The 24,486-nt window shown below is 54.5% G+C and overlaps 3 protein-coding genes across 3 annotated transcripts; 2 read left to right on the top strand and 1 right to left on the bottom strand.

Annotated features, from left to right (window-relative positions):
* Positions 1–197: 197 nt before the first annotated feature.
* Positions 198–12,068, bottom strand: COCSUDRAFT_67485 (hypothetical protein; the record flags this gene model as incomplete). The annotated part of the gene is made up of 23 exons (XM_005644599.1): positions 198–256; positions 423–795; positions 931–1,172; positions 1,422–1,623; positions 1,909–2,006; positions 2,576–2,714; positions 3,079–3,310; positions 3,681–3,778; positions 4,186–4,290; positions 4,582–4,863; positions 5,214–5,341; positions 6,025–6,167; positions 6,732–6,856; positions 6,978–7,049; positions 7,420–7,571; positions 7,896–8,025; positions 8,486–8,586; positions 9,055–9,217; positions 9,536–9,709; positions 10,058–10,326; positions 10,827–10,932; positions 11,100–11,245; positions 12,008–12,068. The coding sequence occupies 23 exons, from the start codon at positions 12,066–12,068 to the stop codon at positions 198–200; spliced, it is 3,600 nt and encodes a 1,199-aa protein (XP_005644656.1).
* A 3,985-nt stretch (positions 12,069–16,053) lies between these two features.
* COCSUDRAFT_83546 (hypothetical protein) lies at positions 16,054–20,099 on the top strand (the record flags this gene model as incomplete). The annotated part of the gene is made up of 9 exons (XM_005644833.1): positions 16,054–16,075; positions 16,708–16,854; positions 17,264–17,493; positions 17,570–17,611; positions 17,893–18,000; positions 18,220–18,339; positions 18,769–18,916; positions 19,380–19,543; positions 20,082–20,099. 9 exons carry the CDS (start codon positions 16,054–16,056, stop codon positions 20,097–20,099), a joined length of 999 nt encoding a protein of 332 aa, XP_005644890.1.
* A 3,522-nt stretch (positions 20,100–23,621) lies between these two features.
* Positions 23,622–24,322, top strand: COCSUDRAFT_34043 (hypothetical protein). Its single transcript, XM_005644600.1, has one exon. It carries the CDS (start codon positions 23,667–23,669, stop codon positions 23,907–23,909), a length of 243 nt encoding a protein of 80 aa, XP_005644657.1. The 5' UTR covers positions 23,622–23,666; the 3' UTR covers positions 23,910–24,322.
* Positions 24,323–24,486: the final 164 nt, after the last annotated feature.

Genomic DNA, 24,486 nt, shown 5'->3' on the forward strand with positions numbered 1-24,486 from the left:
TCAAGCACACAAGTCATCGTGTCCTCACACAGTCACCAAATTATTCAAAGGCCCACATGTGAGACAAGGACAGAATATTGGTACACGCCCGATCTGCTGCCAGAAGCGACTGTTCATGGATTGTCAATGCATCGGTGAAACCAGACAATGCATTCAACTCAAATGACTCTCCCTGCAAACTCCCCCTTTGGCTGTCATCACCTTCTGCCCTCTCCACTATGCCCCGGTGAAGAGACCGGCCGGTAGCCCGCAACAGCTGCAACAGCATAGGCACGTACCTCAGTAAATAACCGCCGTTTACGGCAGCATGGGCACACAGACATCTCGATTGGAGACTTCCCAAATAAACAGCAATATGGAAATTCAATCACAAGACATGGTGTAAACCTTTGCAAGCCATCACCGACATAAGTGCGTCTCACCTGCAGCTCCAGGGCCCATGACCTTTGGGCGGCTGCTCCGAGGCGCCTCCGGCGCCACAGCAGCGGCGCGGCCGGCGTCACGGCCTGCGCGGCCGCCACGGCCGCGCGCCCGGCCGCCACCGCCGCGGCCTCCGGCGGCGGCTGCGGGGGGGCCGGGGGGGCGCAGCGTGATCGGGCCGGGGGGCCGCAGCCGGATGGGCGCGGGCGGCCCCGCCGGCTGCGGCGGCCGTAGCGTGATTGGCGCGGCCGGCCGCGGCTGCGGAGTAGCACCGGGCGGCTGCAGCGTGATCGGCGCCGGCTGCGGCACCGGTAGCGTCACCGGCCGCGGCAGCGTCGGCGGCGGTGGGAAAACCGGCTGCTGGGGCCCCTGTGACTGCACAAAACACAAGTCAGGCGTCTCCTCCATCTCACCAAAACCCAATCTTCAACAGTGTCTGATCATGTACAGGCCTATGACCTCTTGGACATCTTCGTCACTTCAGACAGAACGAGTCCCCAAGTGGCGTACCTGCCCAGGGGCTTGTGCAGGCGGCTGCTGGGCCTGGAAAGACTGCCCAGGTTGGGCAAACTGCGGCTGCCCAAACTGCCCAGGCTGCTGCTGGAAGGGCTGCTGCTGCTGCTGCTGCTGCTGCTGCTGCTGCTGCTGGGGCGCCCACTGCCCTGGCTGCTGTGCTGTGGGGCCAGCAGGGAACGCCCCCGGCTGTGGGTACGGCATCGGCTGCGGCTGTCCAGCCATCCGCGGATCATGGCCTGCCAAATGCATTCCTTACCTTGCTCTACAGGACCAGCTTGCATAATTCGACAAGGAACCTTGAGACTACTACCCTGGTGATGTCAACATGCCTTGTGACGACCCTCTCTCGGCCCGAACAAAAGTCCAAGGGGTTCAGCTCATGAACTCAGCTTTCGGAGAAGACCAACATAATATACATAAATCACAGACTTTAGACTCTGGTGGTGCAGTGTCCTTTGTATGCCTGGTGGTGCAGCGTTCTTTACCTTGAGAGAGGGCCGGCTGGGTTGGGGCAGCCGTGGGCAGCTTGACGGTGCCCACTCCCAGGGCAGCCGCCAGGGCGCCCAGAGTTTTGAAATCGAGTTCGATTTTGCCCGGAGGAGGCTGCGCCGCCTGATTTGGCGCCCCTGGACCTGCCGCCTGATTTGGCGCTCCTGGATCCGCGGCCTGACTTGGCGCCTGCTGCTGCTGTACCCGCAAATCAAGAAATCTGTTAGAAGATTGGTGTTCCGAAAAAGCATCCCCATTTATGTTTGGCAGTGCAGGGGAGCAAAGAAAATATCAAGTATGTGCCATTCTGCATACCCGACCTTTGGCAACAGTCCTACCGAGTCTTTGCTGTGATATTGATCGATGACAATAGGTGCAGAAGCAGCAAAAAGTCGTTTTGTAGCAAGAGCTCCCAACCAACTTAATCATCACATCCACAACACATTGCCCAGCAGCTAACACGGTGCAAAAGAATGGTTGCACCTGCATGACATGGCCATTTGGCGCCCTGGGATCTCTGCCGCTGTGCAAAGGGGAGGCATGAGATGCAATGGGAGGCGCCTGCTCAGCCGCCATTTGCCCTGCATCCACCAAGACAACAGTCAAATCTTAGCCTATCCTCTCTAGAAGTTAGCAGCGCAAGGCGATCCTCACAACTTTAACCCAGTGACTCTGCAGTCCCTGTCTGCAGAGACCCCATATTGCAAGCACACTGTCACTGCTACTCCATCTGCTCAACCATAGTACAACGCTGACCAAAGTGCCGGTGGGGTGCACACAGCCGCTCAAAGATCCAAGCAGGTAAAGAAGAGGTCCAACTTGACTGTGCACCTGAGCCAGCTTTTGTGACTAATTCTCTACAATTTAGACTTACAACCCCAGTAACACAAAACCCCTATTCTACAAATTTACCAGGGGGGCTAGGAAGGTTTCGGGGGTTCAATCCCGGATAGGGGGCTTTATAAGTGGCGCCCGCTGCGGCCGCGAGGCCAATCGACCCTGATGGGTTCTTTGCTGATCACCCCTGGTATTGTTCATCACCCCATCTCTCGGGGGGGGGGGGGGCATTATACTAGATATATTCCACCAAGCCAAGTGATGACAAAGGCAGATCGACTTGAAGTCAATTGGCCAAAAGGCGAGCTCCCACCAGGGTTGGGGGCTGGTGCCCTGGGGTCATAGGCCTCTGTGGTCGGGTGCTGCGGAGAGGTGCCTGGGGACGACGGCGTTCCCTTCGCTGGCTCTGCCTTGGGCTCTGCGGCTGTTGGGCGCTCCATCTGCTGCCAATCCTGTCCAAAAAAGAGACAGACACCTTCATTAAACACAGATCCCTTTGCACACATGAGATGCAAGCGGGCTTGCTGGAAGGAGCCCGGTACCAACCACTCTTGAGAAGCAGCATGAAACAAGCAGGTCTCATAATCCGCAACACATGGACAGAGTGGGCGGCCGGTAGGGCTACATCAGCATACGCATGTTGTTCACAGGGCAGATGACAAATTTGCCAGGACAAGCACAGGAATTCTCAGTCTGTTGGATATGGAGAAAACCACAGCAGAGGGTGCACGTGGGGCACCTAAAATTTATGTAAAATGCTTCCTTCCATGCAACATAAAGGGTGGAAGGAAGGGTGGATTGGGAGGGGCAACTCACCCGGCGATGCACGAAGAGCAGCAGCATCTCGGCGGCGCCGATGGCGCGGGGGATTGTGCCACGGGTGTCAAGGGGCGCCGCGCGGATGGCAGTTTTCAAAATGCGCTCCGACAGCTCGCAGCCCGGCAGGAGGTACGCCTCCAGACCAGCGCCAAACTGCGCCACTCCGCACCTCTGCCTGCCCTCGTACAAATCCGACAACTCCTTGAAGGCCTCCGCCGCCGTCGTGCACCTGCGCAGATTCGGATTCAAATCAATGGAAGACAGCTGTGCCGAGAAGTCTCGCGCATAACGCACACTGGAACAGAGAACGGCCAGCGGAGCCTGACTCCCAGACAGACAGAACCAAGTAGCTCAGATTACTCTTCAATAAGCTGGATGGGCAGGTGAATGGCAGCTATCCGCTAGCAAAATTGGCGAGTGAATGGAGAGGTGTCCTTTGGGATGTAAAGCGCCCCCCTTCTCTATCAACAAAGCCAAGTATTTACCTGAGCCGAAATGAGAGGCTTGAAGCTAGGGGCATTCTATGGGGCAATTTGTGACACAACACAACATAATACAATTTGTTGCCCGTATTGAAGCATGGTGGCACCTGCGCGCACCTGACGAGTGCAGCCGTGCAGGTGCGGCTGCGAGAGCTGCGCAGCTCCTCACAGAACTTCTCCAGGACCTCCAGTGACAGGCGGCCCTTTATCACCACCTGCCCAATCCACCCCACACAACTACTATTATACACGTGTTTCCTGCCAAAAGGCAGGGTACATCCTGCAGACAAAGCTGCACACAAAGCCTGCCACAATCCTACCCCATGTTGAACTCGCCAGATCCATGCAAGACCCAATTAACCCATGATTTACAGCACAAATTCCACCATAAAGAGCGTGGGCCTAACAAGCAGACTGTTCTGCATTGCCATTCAACGTCAGTCTGTGCATGGGCGAAGGCTTGTACACAAGTGTTGCCTTGCACTGCACATCTCACAGCTGTCAGCTGCTGGCGAGTGCACAATGTGTGTCAGTCAGCATGCTGCCAAGATGAGAAGGGGTGTAGGTGTTTGCAGAGCACAGGTGCTCACGACGAGGGATTGCTCAGGGTGAGGTGTCACACCTCGGCATTGCCCATGAGCTGGCTGATGTCAGCGGTGCCGCCCACGTAGTCAGCGCTGATGTCATATGTCTGGGATCCGGGCACCGTGACTTTAGCAGACCAGGCCTGCACCCACACGCACATTTCATCTTCATGATTTTGTAATTCAGCAATAATTGGCACATTTACACAAGTGGCTTCACAGGGACAGAGCATGATGTCCACAGGCTCAAATGATTGACTTGCAGCTTTCGTGCAGATGAATCTTGTCCTCTTAGCAGTAACAGCGCGCAACAACCTTTGCATTGTCACTGACTTATCGTATCATAATCAACTAACACAGGCTCAATTGGACAGGATAACCGACTTACTCAAATTTCAAAAAAAAAGAAATAGAATTGGGGTGAAGAGACGTACGTCAGGGGTGCGGCCTGAAGAGGAGGCGATGAGGGGCGCCAGATCAGGCAGCACATCCCAGAAGCTGTCGGGGGAGAAGTCAAGGAGTGTATCCAGCTCGATTCCCCCCTCCGGCTCCGCCGCGTCACCGGGAGGCGTTCCCTCCTCGGCCTTGACCTCATCATGACTAATTCCGCCGGTCTCCTTGTGGTTCTGAATCTCCTTCTTCAGTCCATCGTCCTCGAGCTTGAATGCTGGCGGGCTCTGCTCCTTCTGCTTGGACGCCTCCTGCAGTGTCTGGGCCTGCACGGAGAACCATATGCAGTTGTAGTTTCACACTGCTGCAAGTAGCACATACTTAAAACAGAACACTGCACGGCACACAACAAACAACAATTGGCCCAACACACAGGGATGTCCGAGGCTCGCATCACACCGCTTCACACAAACAAGATCCGGCCCCGGCTGGCGGGGGCCGGTATATGTACTGAGCACCGTGCCCACTGATATTTGGGTCTTGCTTGGATCTGGCCACCAAGGGGTAGGGTCATGGCAGCCTTTGACTGCAGCTTGTCTGCAGGACGCAGCTTGCTTCTTGGGAGGAGTAGCGTGTAATAAAGAAGGTAAAGAGATACAGTGGCTGGGCAGCCCACCTTGATGCTGGTCCAATCGAAGGCCGGCACTGCTACGGATGTCGGTGGGGCTGAGGAGGGCGCAGAAGTGCCATTTGTGGTCGGCTTGGCTCCGCTTTCATTCCCGGCTGATGTGGCAGCGGCGCCTCCTGCTTGGAAAGACCAGAGTTCCAGATCAGGACATCAGCTCAGCTGGCCAAGATAACAATTTGCAGTAGCAGCGCACTGTGCTTGAACACATGGGGCGGAGCTATGAAGGATACTCGGTAAGTGTGCCGGGCAGGAAAGTGCATGTGGCGGGCACTCAGGGTCACGGTTAAACATCAGGGAATCACTGAACGTTATCGCGGATTTCCAGCAGAGCAAGACATCCGAGACAGATTTGTGTCTGCCGTAGCAAATCATGCTCCAAATGCCGCAAGTCATACCACAAGTGGCAGTGGCCCTCGATCCAACTCTATGAGCCTGAGCCTGAGAGCTATGTTTCTGCCAGTTGTGCCATGATCCTCCCAAAAAGCATTACATTTGCCAAAGCTACTCCTTGCAAACCTAGGCATGGCAATGCATGCGGCAGCCAATCAGGGTCACAGCAGAATTTTGGAGACCTAGACCGCAAAGCGTTATGGCAAAACTTCCACCGCTGGACTGCTTAAGCCGTGGTATCTATGTGTCTGCCATAGCTCACAGTGCTCCGAGGACCCAAGTTCTACAACAACCTTTCGTAGTCCAGTCTTAATTCAGCCATGACCCTGACTGCCCCATCCCTGCAAATTCATCCGGGATGTTCCAAGAGTGACATCACGTGGGGCGTGAAGGTGAAAGGATGACTCACCTGATGACGGCTGCGAGGTGAGGGGTGCCTGCTTGGGCTCCTGTTTTAGCGCGGCCTCGGCTGCGGCCACGGCGGCATCCTCTGCCGGTGTCGTGCGCGGCGGCGAAGCGGCCAGCGTGTTGGTGCGCCAGTCTATAGCGGCACTGTCAACCCAGAGGCAGGCCTCAGAAGAACTGGAATGATTATGTAATGGAGGTTTTGGACTTCATTGCAATGCCATGATCGCACAGAATTGAAAATTCTGATACACGTGTTGCCGGACGTACCTAGATCCTAGATCCTAGGAACTGGAAAAGCTGTAATTATATCAATACAGTAATAATAAATGTCAACCCAGAGAAAGCTACATCCTCAGTATTGAGATTGTGCCGCGGCACTGTGAACCCAGAAGAAGCTACACCGGCAGCATTGAAACTGTATCACGGCAATGTAAAAAAGACAAAGCTACACCGTCAGCACTGAAAATGTGCAGAAACCGCCCCATAGGGTAGTCAGCAAGAGCAGAATGGGAGGCCAGGATCTGCAAGTGCTGAAGTGCTGTGATCTGAGACCCCCGCCTGCATTCTCCCTCGGTTACCACTATGCTGATATGGACCACACATGACAACCTCCTTGCATAGTGTGATACACAAAAGCACTGCATGTTCCTTGCGGAGGTCGCAAAATCTCCCAGGATAGTTTTTTGTTCTGGTGTGGCAGGAGCGCACCCGTCGCCGGTGCGGCCGCGCGCTTCGAGCGCGGCGGCCGTCGAGAACCGTGCGGCCGTGGCAGTGTCTAGCACGCTGTTGTTCAGCGCCTCTTCCTCCTTCTGTGCGCGCCACTGCTGCTGCTCCTGCAGAAAGGAACGAGCCACGGTTTATGCGGATTGCTGGCTTTTTAGCGGAGCAGCCACAAGACGTTGTGAGCTTGGGCGGCACTCAGAGACAAGGCCACTTCAAACGTCACGAGCCCACATTGTCCCTCCCTGCGCTGTGCTCTGCCCTGCCAAAATTGGCATTCCTGGCTTCAACAGTGCGGCGTTCCAGCTGCCGGCACCCACTAACAGTGCCAAGCTGAAGCGTGACTCGAGACTCTGATTAGACATTAGTGCACCTGGGTTCGAGCATAAGCGACGGCCCCTCGCAACAGCTGCAAGGGAGGGCATCATGATAATCAACCTCAACAGGGCCAATAAATGCATGAGGCTGACTGAAGGGGCAGGGAGAGAGGCAACGCATTGTCCTGCCAAGCAGAAGGAGTCCAAGCACGCACTAGACACATCCATACGGTGCAAGCCCGTTGCAGGGGCATCAGTGGCAGCCCAGCACAGTCAACAGTAGATGCTAGATCATGGCATGCAACCATTGCATGAGCAAACTAGGCATGCAGGGCAGGGAGGGAGGGAACGCGCGGCACCTCGGAGGCCATCTCCTGAGTGTGCATGGTCATGAGCTTGGCGGGCTCCAGGTCCCCCCGCAGCACCTTGGCCCGGAAGTCCGGATTGCTCTTGTCCGCCAGGTTGAACTGGATGCTGCGGTTACGCGCCCCGTACTCCTTGTTCACGCCCCCTGCGCAAAGAAGAATGTTCCATTCATAATGTATATCCATTTCCTGTCCCCGAGCTAGGCCTGTCTATGCACATGCATGCATGCTGTTACGGGGTGCCCCACCCAGCGGGATTCCAATGAACAGAAATATATATGTGCTGTGCACGGTCTCTCCGAAGTGATGCCTTCCGTATCCCTTTATTAATGTCTCACCACCATAAATGCACTTTGTGTCCCTTCATTCTTTCTGCAGCCAGTTCCCCCGTCTTCTTGCAGCATACCAGCCTGCTTTCTGAGCACCCGACGGACGGCAGGGGCAGGGAGTGGGTTAGAGAAAAGACGCACCAAAGTGCTTGAACATGGTGGCCTCTATCCGCTGCGCGACCATGTCTGGCGCTGGCAAGTCGCCCTCATGCCCTTTGGCTTTCAGCTCCTCCAAAGCCCTCGTCAGACTCTCCTTCATCTCCCTCCTTTGCTGCAGCACGAAAATCGAACAGAGACCCTTCAGCACACTCACTCTGCTCCCAAAAACGCACCAATAACAGGCTGAGACAGGCAATAATAAAGCAGCACGAAAACGGACACCAAAGCTTGTGAGCACACTGAGCTGCCGCTTGACCTTACTTCCGATGAAAGTCACGCTGGAACAAGCAATGGCTTTAGGACACCCTGCTGCTGCTTCCCAACATCTAGTCAAAGTCACGCTGAGAAGAACTGTAATCGCAACAGCACACATGGTGACACAGAATCTTCACCTTTCCTGCTTCAGCCCCTCAGTACAGTGCTAGGCTGTAACACAGAAAGATGACAGCAGCACAGCAAGCCACACACATGCACTACTAGAAAGCACAGAAGAAAGGAGAAACGTGAAACCTCAGGACAGAAATGTCACGGTGCAATGATGCGTGATAGCAGAGAAAAGAAATGAGGCATACCTTCTCCCTGAACTCGGTCTCCTTGACATTGCTGGCAGTTTTGGCCAGCTTGGCAGCAGAGGCAGCTGCCTGCTTGGCCTGCGGCTTCGGCTGATTACCACCTGCAATTTGAAAGCATCTAAGAATAAACTTGCAGACAGGCTGACACATCACTGCAGTGCAGGCAAGGCTGATACAGGAACCGATGAAGACCTTTGGAGAAATCAAAGTTGTTCACTATTTACAGCAGTTTAGAACGTGGATTGGAAGAACAGCAGCTTCTCAATGCGAAGAGAATGCTGCACGAAAAAGCGGGGTTAGGCAGGGCTCGTCACTCGGTTTACTAGTAGGAATGCAACGCAGGGATGTGGGGAAAGTCCAGTAGTACCCTGAAGTACCAAAATTTCCCACCCCACTGACGCAGCATATATATATACCTTCCTGCAGGAGGCCAGAAGACATGCATGACACAGCAGGACAGAACCAGTTCCAGCCAGCAATGGGTTGATTTCTTTCTCGCCTGATCGAGCTAGCATTGCAAGATGTGCGGCGTATATTATCTGTTCCACCTCTTAGGCGCAGGCGCGCACCATAGAACTGCTGCGTGGGTGCGCCGGAGGAGGCCTTCTTGCCGAGGATGGAGGCCAGCAGGTTTTTGGACGCGCGCTCGGCTGCGCGGAAGTCCTCGTCATTGCTCCTGCCGCGGCCGGCGGCTGCCGCCAGCAGCTCCTGTGCCTTGGTGGACGGCGTCACCTGCGACCCCATGCACATGCACTTATGCCTGTGACCGCAGAGTTTTGTCCATGCCTCAAATGTCATGCTCTTACAGAAGATTATTTCCAACGCATCCAAGCGCGTACCAAGCTAAGAAAGGTTCCTCCAAAGACATGTGGGCGGTGGATAGCAGCCCCAGTTCTTCAAATATACATGTCACTGATTAACAGTGTGCTCTTATGGACACCTGCAAAACTGACAAGCTCCTAGAAAGCCAGCCACGGTGCTGAGTATTGCCACAGCGTCAAAACAGTACAATTGGGAAATTTTGAGCAGAGCGTGAGCAGATCAGTGTACCTGACGCTTTGACGGTGCGGCGGCGGCCGGCGGTTCCACTCGGCTGCGTTTGGCCGACGACTGCCCGCTGCCGCTGCCTGGCTGGGCAGCCCGCTTGCCGCCCTTGGCGGGCGGCGGCGTTCCCTTCTTCGCCCTGGGTCCCCCGGATGAACCCCCCTCCCCATCGCTGCTGTCCTGCACCGCCAATAATCCCATATCTCAAATATCTGTCTCTAATGTCGCTTCTGTCTTGCAGGCAAAATTTAGCACGTCGTGCAAGGTTCAAAGGACCTCTGGTGACAAGCGCATGAGGAGACGGAGACGCATGTACTCGTAATCTGGAACAGCGAATAAGAGTCGCAAAGCTGCTGGCAACAAATGGTATGGGGTGACCACTAGGCTTCTAAATGAATCTACGTGTTGCAGCATTTCAGCATGGCAAAACAGCTGCAGAAAGGTGCCCTGACAAGAGAGGTCCTCTATGTAACCACTGCCTCATTGGCCAGAGACACTGCAGACCCACTGTGAGCGAGTGCTACACACCTCTGCGCTGTCGCCCCTGGATCTCTTACGGCCCCTGGCGCCTCTTCGCCTGCCGCCTCTGCTGTCATCATCTTTGCTGACATCATCATCATCGTCGCTGTCACCCCCGGCTTCGTTATCGCCATCCCCCTCTCCATCATCTTCCTCCCCTTCCTCTTCCTCCTCGCTCCCGCTGCCCACATCCCCCTCAGGATCTGGCTTGTCTATGAACTCCTCTGGTAGCTCGAGCTCATTCTCGCTCAGCACATGCCCCTTTCTCCTTGACTCCCCTGCGCACAGGATTGCATTAGCCCCACTTGTATGCATCACCTCCCTCTAGGAAACCTTCTAAATATATACATGCATGCAATGTGGTCATTTAGAGCTCCTGAGCCTGAGTAATCGCTGCATAATGTGCAACCGCGATAAGCCCTTCCTCTTTTGTCCCTGGCGCTCGCACTGCGTTGATGTCTACATGTCTCTTTCGCTGATGAGTTTGCCAAGCCTTCAAGACATTCGCATGTCATGAAGCAGGCCAGATGAAATTGCAGCTTGGTGTTGTTGTGCTGTTTTTGTCAGAGGGCAGGAGACATGAAGCATTGATCACGCAGGAGCAAGATGTCTGCATGACAGCTGATAGAGTTTGGCTGCAGGAAGAGGCAAGAGTCCTGTTGTGCCTCCCGAGCTGGAAGATCATGCATGGGTGCTGTGATTGGCAGCTTTACTGTGACAGGATCACTGAGCAAATATTGCATGCACAGCAAAAGCACAGGGAAGCAATGAGACGCACTGAAGGCCGCTTTGCCCTCGCCAATGAGCACTGCCAACTTTGTGCCGTCCTCCTTTTCGACCGTGTCGAAGTAAAATATGTTTGCCAAGCCGGTGGCGGGGTCAAACTGCAGCATGCAGAACGAATCAGACGTTGCAAGCCCAGCAAAGACAATATCAGCAACTGTTGCTGTTTGATGTAACATGACTGACATTGCTCCACCTTGAAAAATAAACATCGACAAAGACCTGCAGGACACTTGTCACAAACACTCTGGTCTTGGGCTGGGCTCACCTTCTTGATCTTGGCTCTATACCAGCTGCCATCGTCCTCCCAGAATAGGTACACGACTCTATCCAGCAAGTCGTCCGTCCCTTCCTCCTCACGCACCAACCGGAGGACGTCTCTCTTGGGGGGCAAAATGTCCTCATCGTCCAGATCTGCTCAACACCAGTGGCGACTTGTCAGCGTGAGTTCTATAATTGATATCGAGGCCCACTTGAGTAGTATCTTGAGCGAGCATGGTCAGCATCCTAAAACGATCCACCGCTAACGATCAAATTTCTTTTAGCCATGTACGCGCAATCCTCCTGAAGGCCTCCAACCCATCTTAATGCACCTTAATGGTGATGGCAAGAGCGTGAAATGAACATTCCGACCAAGCTCCGCCCACGCTTGGCAAAAGTGCTCGCAAGACAAGGTGGCTTCCACTGGGGCCAACATCGGGCAAGGTTCTCGAAAAAGTGCGGATTTTTCTTGTTGCTGGTGCCTGTAGTCATTTTCATGGCGATCGTGATACGGACGCTAAGAAGACAATGCATGGTCGCCCGTGAAGACCAAAGCTCTCAGAATAGTGAGACATCCAGCCAGTTTTTGCAACTGCAGGAGGTTGCAACAGACATGCCCGTCGTGTCAAGCTGTCTCGAGTCATTCTGCTCACTATTGATAATCACGGGAAACGTTACAGGTTGCTCACTGGGGGTGAACCTGTGATTTCATAACTAGCCAAACGTAAGGTGACAATGCACTCATAACTCAACCCGCCATGGGCATGGTCACGGCGCCCTTTTGCAGACTACTCTACTACCAAGAATGTCAAAGAAGGCAACTTGGGCATGAATAGCCTCTGTCGCCCTCGTTTCTGTGGCAATGATCTGACAGGAGGCGTTTAGCAAAGTTGACCAACAGCGCTGCTGACGTACCCTCCGCCTCCAAGTATTTCTTGGGCGCCTTTATGGTTCTCTTGGAACGCTGAGAGGCCATTCTTTATGGAGTCTGCGGCCAAAGCCTTGCAACCAGTGCCTTGCCAAGCTGCTGCGCAAGTCTCCTTCAGTCACAAATCTCGCTGTCAGTCCAGTCCTGACAGTTTATGCTACCGATTGAACAGATGCCTTGCTTCTCACAGGGCTGTCTGTTCGTTTATTGAAAGTATTTCTGAGATCTGCATGAAATGGAGTGAACAAGCTCGTGTCCTCTTTTCCACTGGTCCGTAGAACATTCACTACGGTTTACGGGGATTCTCGTCGAGCAGTTAGAAACCGCTCTCGGCGAGATTTTTGACTGTACTATTGCGTACATAATGGGTGCTCAGGTTCCGTGAGGTCCCCAAGGAAGGGAAGATTTGATACACGAAGAAAAGCAATCCCCAAAGGGCCGCTAGCATTCCCTTCGAGACCTGGCCTCAGAAGCGAAGTCGGCTTGGGTCATTCGTCACCAAAGTTGACTTTTTTGGAGGCAAGGGTGGGCTGCAGTGTTGTGCGTATTCTGCATCTAGCTCTACATCAAAACCAGATAAGGGATCGGATGTGAAGAATCAAAGTTTTTCGGCTCTTGTCCCTTTCGAGGATAGTTCATATCAAGAATACCACGTGCGTTTGGCTCATTGCCCACCCTCCATTTAGCCGGCACATTTGGGTATGGTGAGAACATCTTCGATAGTTGGTCTCTTGCTGAGATTTGATGGACGCCAGCTCTTGCCTGGGCGCTAGCAACGGCCTGCATGCCCATGGCATCGTGGGGTCCTGTGCACCTTTGTGCCAGGCTCTACCACAGACAGGCCATCTTCCTGTGTATTCTGATGCTTGTTGCATCGGAAGACGTGGATAAGAGTGCGCGGCGTCCCCAAACTGCGCCCACATCGACCGAGTGGGCCTGCACGATGGACTTGGGCCAGAAAGACCTAGCACCCGTTTTTACCAGCTGCAGGTGGGTACTTCTGTCTCGTAACGTTCATGTCGTACATTGAAGATATTTCACGATGCGAGAGAGGCATTCGCAGGCCTGGAAGGCTCGCAAAGGCTGTGCAGGCAAGGACATCTTAGTCACCCAGTCTAGCTTATGTCACTAAATCTGAAGCTGCACTTGTGCATGCTCTAGGAACCGCCAGCAGCTGATGACGAGCTTCCAGAAGAAGTGGGGGGACAAGAGTTCCTCCCCAAGCAACGCCACCATCCATACAGAGTCCATCACCAACTCAACAGCAAGCACCACTAAGACAGCCAAGCAGAGGTACCCCAGCATCCCCACTGTCACATCAGAGCCTCTGCCACTATTATACAGCCATGTACGCTGCATTTGGCAACCTCGCAGCGCCCGTGTGTGCTGTGTGCTCAAGGCTTGATCCAAAATTGACATTCGGGAGTTCACTAGAGTCAGCAGGTTGCTTTCCCTGCCAGCTGCTGTCCTGAGGAAGCACTCCTGTGGCTCAACAAAGGCTGTGATATGACCTACTTACTCATTTCGAGCTTGAAGTATATCTAGCTGGCGTCAGATGTAGTAATATGTGAAGTATGATGTGAAGTATGCACTAACAAAGTGAGGTTTGTGCACAGGTGGATAGTGGTGTGGAAAGAAGGGGGTGGCACAGATGCAGCATGCGCAGAGGCAGAGGCAGCAGACTCGGGGCGTTTCAGCGGCGCCTGCTCTGCTCGCTATACCAATGTGTTCAACGGCTTTGCTGCTGAGGTGAGCGGTTCCTGGCTCCAGTCCACCCTTTTGTGTGGCTTGCTGGACAAATGCTACAGTGCCCTCGCTCAATAGTGAGGTCCATCTGTCTTAGAGCCACAGTGCCAGCAGATTCTGGAGGAAAGGAACCTTTCCACCCCACACACCAGTTTAGAAGCCTTGGTGCATGGGCCCTGTGAAAGGACAGCACTGCTTTCGCAGAGTGACTTGCGTGTGCAGCCAAGAGCCTCACAGCACGCTTGCTGAAACTGAGCCAAGGTGTCTCGACTTGCCAAGACTGTGCCGGGGATGCGTACATTGGCTCTGCAATTGCAAGTGTTAGGCATTAATAATGTTGCTGAGAAAGAAGGGGCTGGTGACTAATTTCACGGGTTTACGGGACCGCAGTTCACGCGCTCGGAGCTGGAGGCGTTCCTGCGCGTGTACTCTGGACAGGTTGCGTCTGTGCACGAGGACACCGAAGTGCGCGCAGCCGACATCGAGCAGCCGGCACCCTGGGCGCTCGACCGAATCGATCAGGTACGCATTAATGATGCATGCCGAGATTTGAATCTCGATTGATTCGTCAGCATTCTCTGGGACCCCTCAATAGGTGAGGGGTGTGTGCCCTCGGCCCCCGACCGCATTGACCAACCGCATTGACCAACTGCGCTCTTAAGGTTGAAATCAGAGTAATTATTAACAGCTTGTGTAGATCTTCAGGGTATTTGTGTGCATGTGCACCATGCAGATCGTTGGTGGCATGTAGATAAGGAGCATCGCATCTGACGCATACCAAGGCTTCTGATGCACTGTGTTTGAGCCATGGCTCGGTCCAGGCAGGACTTTCTCTTGGGTTTGACTTGTCTTTTTGCCAAACAGGTGTGATAAGATATGATATTCTTATTGTTGATACCAGGTGGCGCTGCCGCTGAATGCGGAGTTTGACTACTACAACCTGGGCACGGAAGTCAACATCTACATCGTGGACACGGTGGGGCACTTGCCATACAATGTTGGTGATTACAGGTGCCGTGATTGGAGTACTTGCGGGCGGCGTGGCATTCGTTGTATAGATGGGGGGTTGCCTCTGTTCTCATCAAACCTCCGGCGCAGAGGAAAGGCATATCAAGAAGACAGTGTGACAGTCAGTGGGACTGCCATAGCATCTATATCTGCATGCGTGCATCTCACCTCTGCTGAGAAGCAGGGCCTGAGTGCGCCCGGCTGCCGCATGCCCGGCATAAGTTAACTTCAGCGCTTGCATGCATCTCAGCCCAGATTTGAAAAGGACGCGCTGGTGCAAACAAGGCAGGTGGAATGGCTTGTTCAATCTCAACAAGAATGACTGTCTGGATTTCATCACTCATAGCATGCATGCATGCATGCATGCAGGGCATCCACGTAACGCACCAGGAGTTCCGTTACGGGGACGGCAACGTCGGCAGCCGAGCGGCAGAAGTCTTCACCTCGCTGCAGAGCGGCCGGGTCGGGCAAGACTGCAACGGGCACGGAACTCACGTCGCCGCGGCCGCCGCCGGGCTGACGTATGGAGTAGCGAAGAACGCCTCGCTGCTTGCTGTGCGCTCGCTCGAGTGCCTCGGAAACGGCACCGTCTCGCAGGTTCCGCCCCTTGCTTATGTTTCAATGCCTGACCTGGGCACCCTCAATTCCCTTTCTTCAATTCCTGGAGAGTGGCAAAGTGTGAGATATCACTGCTCGCCGTGCGCTCGCTTGAGGGATTTTGGCCCGACCCATGGGAGGCAACTGTGCGCAGGCCATAGACGGGTTGAACTGGTACTTCACAGGCCACAGCTGCTGAGCCCTTGTGGCCCTCAAACTGGCTACCCTTTACGTAAGGGAATTCGCAAACGCGCACAGGTGATACCGGGACTAGACTGGTACTTCAGAGGCCACACGTGAATTTTTGTGGCTCTGCAAATGGCGAGCGGGTAGTAAAACTAGTACTTCAAAAGTGGCAAGCAAAATGAAATGTGGGCTGCAAATGTGTGCGCAGGTGATAGAGGGGTTGGATTGGGTGAGGGAGCACTACGTGGCGCCGGCGGTGGTGGTTATGGCGTTGGGAGGGGAGCCGCAGTATGCGCTGGACATGGCAGTGCGAGCACTGGTTCTCTCCGGAGTCTCCGTGGTCGTAGCTGCCGGGAACGAGGACTCGGACGCCTGCGCCAAGAGCCCTGCCAGGTGACCCTACACCCTGAATCTACTGTATGAAAAAACTGCACCCCCCCAAACTTTATTAAGCCACTGCGCACCCAGCACTTAGGCGGTGTAACCAGCCCTGCGAATGGAGAGGGCTCCTTCTGAAGGTAAGTGCTGAGCGAGATTTGTCTATGCAGACCTTAGAGAGCACAGGGGCTCGATGCGCATGCTTGGCAGTATGATCATGTGCACGAGATGGGCAATTGAACTGTATCTGTCCGAGCTGATACAGGGCTACATGATCCATGATAACTCTGCTGGCCTGGCTTCCTTGCCAAAAATCTTCGTGAGTGGGTAAGGTGTACACCTACAGTAAAAGTGCTGCCAGTGGCGCTGATTTGAGGGAGTTATGCGGATGCGCAGGGAGCCGCTTGCGATAACGGTGGCGGCAACGGCGCGCGACGACGCTCGGCTGTGGATCTCCCCGGGGGTTGCCAGCAACTATGGCAAGTTATCACCCTTGCACCCTTTTCTAGCCCTGTGTCTGTAGCATCGTTGGGACTGGGATGCCAACGACATACCGGGCTCGATTTTGGGGACACCATAAATATGCAAAGACATACCAGGCTCGTTTTTTGGGACACCATGAATATGCAGGTGGTGGACGACTTGGGTTGGGTAGCTTGTGAGAGACCATCCCTCAGAAGAACAAGCCTGGCTCGTACTTGGGAAATCCAGGATCCTGCAAGTGCTGCGAGACGCTGACTAAGAGAAAATTTGTTTCTCTGCACCCCCGCAGGCAAGTGCGTGGACGTGTGGGCGCCCGGGGAGGACATAATCTCGGCATCCCGCCGATCGGACAGCGCCACAGAGTTTCGGTCGGGCACATCTCAAGCGGTGCCCTTCGTTGCCGGCACCGCCGCTCTGTACCTGCAGAATGCCAGCGGTGAGTTTTCCCCCTTTAGGATCCTTGTTTCCCATCATTGTCAAAGGGTGATGATTTAGGGTCTTCTCTGGAACCTTGGGTTTTTGGAGCCACCGCAGAACGTTACCGGCTTGGTTACCCTTAGGCTTTAAGGAAGCTAGGGGTAATTAGGGTGATCCCTGTGCCATGTGCCATGTGCCATGCCTGTGCCACAACTAAGTGCTGAAGCCGCCAAGAGTTGTGTTTGGAAAGGGCCGAGTGCAGCATCACCTGCCGGCTACACAGCAGCTTTGATGAGCCCTCTGTGCCACAAGAGTCTGGTGGAATGGTTGTCATGCATGTCGATTGACAGTGCTTGCTTGCTTCCCGACGAAGGGTCGAAAAAACCATAAAGCTGAAAGAAAATGAACGCAATGCACGCCACCCGCAGACGCGACACCGGCGGAGATAGCGGGAGTGCTGACTGCGTCGGGCATCTGGGGCGTTGTGTACGAGCCGGCCGAGAGCGGGCCCTTCAACGCGCATGTGCTCGATGACTCGCCGCCGATATTAGTCAACATCGACATGTTCAACGCGCTGCGCGCCAGCCCCGAATCCTTCACCGTCGCCGGCGGCGAGGCCGGCTTCGGGCCGACCGCCGTCAATGTCTCGCTCGCTGAGGTGTGTACTTCTTCAAATTTCAACTTCAAATCTTAAAATGAAACCCAAAGGGCGAGTCACTGACACTTGTGGCGAGGCCGGCTTCGAGCCGCCCGCCGTCAATGTGTCCCTGGCCGAGGTGCGATTTGCCGCCGTTTCCGAAGCTGAAATTCAAAAAAGAAAGTTGTAACACAGGGCAAGTCATCGTCACCAGCGGCGAGACCGGGTGCGGCCGGCCGCCGCAGATTCCCGCTCGCTGAGAACCGCGCCGGCCGCGGGGTTTATGCCCAAAACATCTGTTTTATAAATGTAGATGGATGCATGCCTTTGAAAGTTGAATTCTTGCAGGGGTGCACATGCAGGCATGCTTTTGACACTGATTTCCAAGGCGCTGATTGCTTTTCTTCTGGCATTCTGCAGGCACCGAGTGGCATAGTGTACGCTGTTGTGAACGTGTCAGAGCCATCGCGCGCCACGGTCTACCCTGGCGAGCTCTCCTTCACCCCCAAAAACTGGGCGGACCCCAAGGTGGCCTGCCACTTTAATTACCTCTTCATCCCCCCTGCTGGCCAGAACAAATTGCTGGAGTACTGCATTGAACAGGGTATTTATGCACTTGTGCTTAGGATTCTGTGGCCGAAAAAGCAGGTCCGTGCATGACCATTGCCCACCACCCACAGGCACAGCTTCCAGCAATCTCAGGTTGTTTAAAATCAGTTTCGATCTTGAATTCGATTTCTGCGGCAGGTGCTGTGGGTGAGCGTGGGCGCGGCCGCCTGGCTGACAACGGACAGCGACCAGTTCTACATCGACATGGCGCTGCGAAGCAACGACTCGCGCTACGACGGCAAGCGGCCCCGGCTGCGGGTGAGCTGCGCGCCCCACCCTGCCGATCCACCCTTGACCACACCGATCATACACCCTGCATGTTTCTGCACCAAACCACTGGCAACAATCCTTTCGAGCAGGGCCCGTCTTTGCACCCTGCCACAATCCGTGTGTCACTTTCTGTGTGTCAATGTCTACAAGATTAAGGGATTTTGAGGCTCCATCTGGGCATGATTCAGCGGAAATTCAAATTATTCGTTGACAATCAACACCTGATGATCAGACATATTTCTGGCGGCCCCCGGCCCGGAATTTTTCTCTAAGTGGAAAAGGCTGAGGCTCACAGAAAGCAGAAACCTTTTCATTCCAGGTGATTCAGAAGGGCGAAAACATTCTTATCCAGAGGATCTACAAGGGGGTCAATCTCGTTCTCCAGGTGGTTGACTAAAAGAAACTTGTTGTTTCCAGGTGATTGACAAGAAGGGGGATGCTTTGGAGTACCCCAAGGTGATCCAGACGCTGCCCTTCTGGGACAGCGCCAACACATACTTCTTCAACGATGACTACACCCTCAACTGCCCGGGGGAATACACCGACCAGGGCGGCGGCAAGGCGCGTTCCCTCCTGCATTCCTTTACACTCCTGTCCGATACTTTCTATTGTTCTAGCGTCACTGGAGATGATATATACTCCTTTTGAGATGGTGTTAGATTACCCATTGGATGAGCACTGAGACGTGCGAGCATTTTTTGCCCTCATTGGCAGGCTTGACTCAGAAACATCCAGATTTATCTCTTCATGTGCAAGCTTGCCCACTGAAGGGTCCTGCTGCTTGTGTTGCAAAAAGAGTGATTTTGAATGTTTGCAGAGAGAACAGTCATTCTATACTGCTTGCAAACTAGCTAAGAGCATTACATGAGGGATGAACCCATAGTTTTGAAGCTTGCAAGTGCTGCTGCTCACAAGGGCCATCAGCAGAGACTGCTTACCTTCAGCTGACTTTAATCGAGAAAAAAAAGTCATATTTGATCTTAAATCTGCTGTGTGTAAACAGGATGTGGCGTACTACCTGGCGCCAGAACAGGACGCGCGGATCACCATATCTCTCTGCGCCTCGGCCGCGCACTCGGACGCATTCGACACAAAACTTTATGTCGTCGCGGATCTGCTGTCGCCATCAGGCGCCCGCCTGACGCCCATTTCCTGCAACGACGACTTCTGCGGCTACCAATCGCAGGTCACGGTGAGGCTCCTTTGCTGCCGCTGCTTCTCAGACAATTGCTCCAAACAGTCCCTCTTTTTGCATGCATGCCTTGTAGCATGTGTTAGCTTGACATCTCCCAGTTCAGGTGGTGGGTGCAGTGGAATGCAAGGAAGGAGGCATGTCATGCTTTCAATTTAGGCGGCGGCACGGGCATCCGGGGATGTGTGCTTGCCTGGCAGTATAGCAGTGGTAGGGCCTTGCAAGCCCAGTGCGGCAACCTGTAGGGGTGCAACTAGCTTGAGAGTTTCATCTGGCAAGAGCAGTGGTGATGCTCAAAAGCATTACTCAGTAGATGCCCTTCTGAGCGCAGAGGAGCTATGCTTTTTTGGGCGCGTCCTCCTAACTGGCTAGTGCATGTGGTGCAGATGGATGTGCGTGCTGGCGTGGCATATGGCATCATCGTGGACGGATTCGATGGGAAGTTTGGCACCTACGAGCTCGCCATCACAGCCGCCCAGGCATGCCGCTATGTCTCCATAAATTGCGTCGCATCGCCCCTGCTTGCTTTGCACCGGAGCCGCACATCATCATCTAAACTTGTTTGTGCTCTTCTTTCGCAGGGTGTTGTGAAGGGCAGCATTCCCCCGGCCGGCTATGGGCAGAGCGGCCGATTCACCCTTTCCAACAGTTACCTAACCACCTCGGCAGTCCCGACAAGTCCCCAGCTAGTGCCCGCACCTAGGACCCCCCTGCCCCCCTCCGGGCCGCTGTATCTCCCCCGGAACCCTCCCCCGCCCTCAGGTTATTCCCCCGACATTGCATCATCCCCCTTTAACGCCCCTGCCCCTCCCAAACACCGGCCAGCATCCTCCTCCCCAGTCCCCAGCAGCAATAACCAAACCAAGGCTTCAGACAAGGATCCCTCTGGTAATTTAGACAGCAACATGCCAACACCGGATGCAGACAGCGGAATTGTGATTCCGCCGACACCGGTCACGTTCATCGGCGGGCGGCTGTCAGCGCTGGTGACGTCACCGCCCCTGTCGGCTGGTGAGTCAGCAGGCGGTGTGTCAGCGGCGGCTGAGTCTGCATCCCAGAGGCAGCTGTCCCGGTCTCCCGAGGCTTTCCTGCGGCAGCTGCCTCCAGCTTCCCAGAATTTCCAGCCAATGCCCGCTCCTGCACCAGCAATCAACCCCAGCCCTGGTGCAGTCTTGGGCACAAGAAAGCCCACCGTCTTGCGTCCCTTTGAGGGTGAGAAGGACGGGCATGTGCCGGCACCTGCTCCTAATTATTATGGCGCCAATTTTGGCCGCAGTGGCGTTGCGCCAGATCTGGCTCCTGCACCTGCGCCACAGAGCCATGTTCCAAGAACGCATGTATTTGGAGAAAATTTGATGGGGCACATTAAGATTCTGCCCTCCCTTGGCCCTAATATTTCCCCTTTTAACGGCTTAATGCCCCTTCCCTTGCCCCCAGCCCCTAGCCTTCAGCCAGCGGTTGGGCCTTCAGATAGTGCGGGCCAAGGCAGTGCAGATTTCAGCTCAGAAGATAGCTTATTCACCTACACGCCCCTGAGAAGAGCATCCAACAGTGCGCTCCTCTTGATGTTGCCTTTTTCCTCTCTTTCCATTAGGCAATCCATACTGATAGAAGCATACTGAAAGCAGATGGGACAGAGGTCATGGACCTTTGTTGTCTGGCTTCTTTTCTTGTCTATAGATCACCACCTTGATTCCTAGCACAGAGTTTTTTGACGAGTTATGTATCACCTGCATTTGCACTGTAATTGGATCTGATTATATCTGAGTGTCAGGAAAGCTGTAATTTGTGCTCTTCTGTGTACCCTATCCTGTCCACTGTACTGATGTAGGATGTTTTTGGCCTTCAATAAATGTGCAATACCTGCATGTGTGCTGCATTGTCCCATGGAATGCGGCTCTCATGATCTGAAATGTGAAGTTTGTTCGGTGCAGCTCCCTTGGCTGATCCGGCGGCCGGGCGGCAGAAGCGCTACGCGGATCCCGGCACATCGCCATCGCCGCAGACGCGGCCGGGGCCACCGCTGCCGCCTTTCTCACCCTTCCTCGCCCCCCGCGCGCAGCCGCCTTCGCTCCCGTCAACCACCAGGTGATTGATTAAATTTTAATATAAGGAAGTAATCACCTACGCCCATGCAAAGACCTGCTCTCGCCCATGCAGAGACCTGCAGGCTTATTTTTATACAGCCTTCAACAGCTGCAGCGTACTCTGTCGTGTAGCAAGACCTTTGACAACTTTAGCCATGCCCGCGTGTCTCTTTCCCTTGTATCTGTGCAAAAAGCAGCTGCACTTTAGACAACCCTTAGCATCTTGAGCGTGTCTGGAGCTAACGGTGTCTGCTGTAAGTACATGCTGAAGCAGAGTTGATGGCACTCAAGATTACGTATGTGGTATCAGCAGGGCCCGGCCGCCGCCGCCGGTGCGCTCGCCCTTACCCGGGCAGTACACAAACGAGGACGGCGCGAAAGCAGGCGGCGTTCCCTCCAGCTGGCGCCCGGTCTACAGCAGCGCTGACAACGCCACGCGGGCGCAGGGCGTGCGCGACAGCTCAGCCAACGACTCATCGGCCGCCGCGGCCAGCGCCGGCGTTCCCTCCGCCCCGGGCAGCCCGGAGCCTGCCCAGCCGGGCGCGCTCGCCGTCCCCCCCTCCCTGCAGGCGCGCGCACTGTTGGTCAAATTAAAAGAAATCATTGCGAGTAACGAAGATGAACAAGCAGAGGCCTTGTGTGTGCTCAATTGCTTCCGTGCATGTGCGCAACTGATCTGCAAATTTGCCACCAAGTGAACCAAGCGTGCTGCACCCTGATTTGCATATATTGGGCACGCTGCTGACAACCAGGCGGTGCCTTCAAATGTGCATGGTACTATTTACCATTTTAAGGCACTATTTTTGGCTAAAAGGCAAAGTGAATGAATATCAAAGATTGTCGCCTGCTTGTTGCAGAACCTGTGGCAGCCGCTGTACACAGCAGACTACCACAGCAGCACCACAAGTGTCCAGGGCGCGAGCCTGCAAGAGCCGGCGCCGCTGCCTTACACCGATCCGCAGCCGCCGGCCCCCGCTCCTATTGATCAACCATCTGTCAAGGTATCGACCCTTAGGCTTAGCAAAGTTGGATTCAGGGTTTGAATTTGGGATTTGGGGAAGGGGCCCTTCCAGTGATAATTTTTTGAAGGAGAATGCAGGGGTTATATTAGAGTATATAAGCATATTACCCATTGAAGGGGATCAAGTGTTGACATCTTTATCGATGGTTGTCCTATAGGAGCTGCCGCCACCGGCCGCAGAAGTGAACGCCCCCGGATCAGCGCCCTCTGTGGATCCTGGGCAGACCACAACGGCCCCGGCACCCTCCGCTGTCGCCGCTGTTGCCTTCTTTGGCAGCCTGCAGCCCGGCCCGGTAAGTCATCTTATTTGCATTTTCAAATTTGAATTCAAATGGCATTCCTTTTCTAATGCTGCATAATTTGCGTGCGGGGTCTGCCTTGCTTCAAGGAGAGGTTGATGACATGAAGGAGATCAAGTCGCCTTTAATTAAGATATTAACTTTCCCCTGCACCTCACTCACTACTGCAAATATTACATGCAGGGTCTGCCCTGCTTCAAGGAGACTTTGATGGCCTGAATGTGTGTCCGGTGGTTTTCAGCCTTGAAAATGATCCTTGGCATGCAGGTGGCGGGTGCAGCAGCTGCCTCTTGGAGCCGTACTGGCATTGCTGGCCTGACCACAGGCATTGCAGTAGCCCTCCTGCTGCTGTTAGGTGAGCAAACATTCTGTTCGCTGAAGGATTGAGCCAGCCAGCCTTGTTCAGCAAATCTGCATTCCAAAGCTTTTAATGCAGCGCAATAACTAATGTACATCTATCTGCCCAATCCATAAAGTCTGTGATGCTAGGCATGACCGCTCTTTTGGCACTGCTAGGCACCAGTAATTTACAGCGCACTTTTTATAATCAGACTCCTTGATCATTTGATCAATGTATCATCATCCTTATGTTATCTGTGCAGGCGTTGCTAGTCTGGCCATCCACCGCCGAGCAGCGCTACAGAAGATGACCGCTCTGTGGGCCCTGCCATCTGAGAAGGGCCTTACACAAGGCCCCAAAAGCACTGGCGCTGTGCATGTCCAAGCTGTGGGGCTGCCTGGAAAATCAGCAGCTGCAGACATGGAAGCTGGCTGCTCGCCAGGGACTCCAGAAGAGCGCAGACAGCCAGATCAGACTACAGCAGAAGAGCAAATGGGAGTGGGGAGAGGCGGTGCAGAGGGGGAATGCGCGGCAGCTTCCCGGGCGGAGGAAGCTGCCGCGGAAGCTTCGCCGGCAGCTGCCGCGGCGGGCTCGGGCGCCCCATGCGGGGCGTCCCTGAGACAGCGTGCATGTCAGGAACGGACCGGTGATGCAAGCGCGTCTGCAACGCAAAGTGGTCAACCGGTGGGTTGTGATCATCGAGCGGAGTGCTGCGGGCCCGGGCAAGGGCAGCGGCATGAGTCGCGGGGCGTGCCATGTCCTGCTTCAAGCAGCGGTCCTGGCTGCCCGAGAGAACCTGCCGGGCAGCAGACGTCTGCCCGGCAAGGGTGTTTGCATCATCAAGGGGTGCGAAGCTCCGCCACGAGCGAGGGTGATCAAGGGTTGATCAGAGTGGGCCAAGGGGGATGCGCGCGAATAGGCAGCAGGAGCAGCTTCATGGTGTGTTCTGAGGGGAGTTCAATATCCCTGGGCAGGCCGCAACGCAGCAGATCTTCTGTCATCTTTGCAGGAGCGGAGAGTGGGGGCGGCGCGCATTCAAATTCGAATTCGAATTCAAGTTCAAATTCAAGTTCAAGATGAAGAAGGCTCTTTCTCATTGCCGTTTAGGAGAGCCTGAATGCTACACAGGTGCAGCTGCCATACTAGAGCAGCAAAGCCGCTGCAGCAGCAAAAACTGTGCAATGCAATTTTTGAAG

This window comes from Coccomyxa subellipsoidea, assembly GCF_000258705.1.
Source record: "Coccomyxa subellipsoidea C-169, whole genome shotgun sequence".
Lineage (NCBI taxonomy): Eukaryota > Viridiplantae > Chlorophyta > Trebouxiophyceae > Coccomyxaceae > Coccomyxa > Coccomyxa subellipsoidea.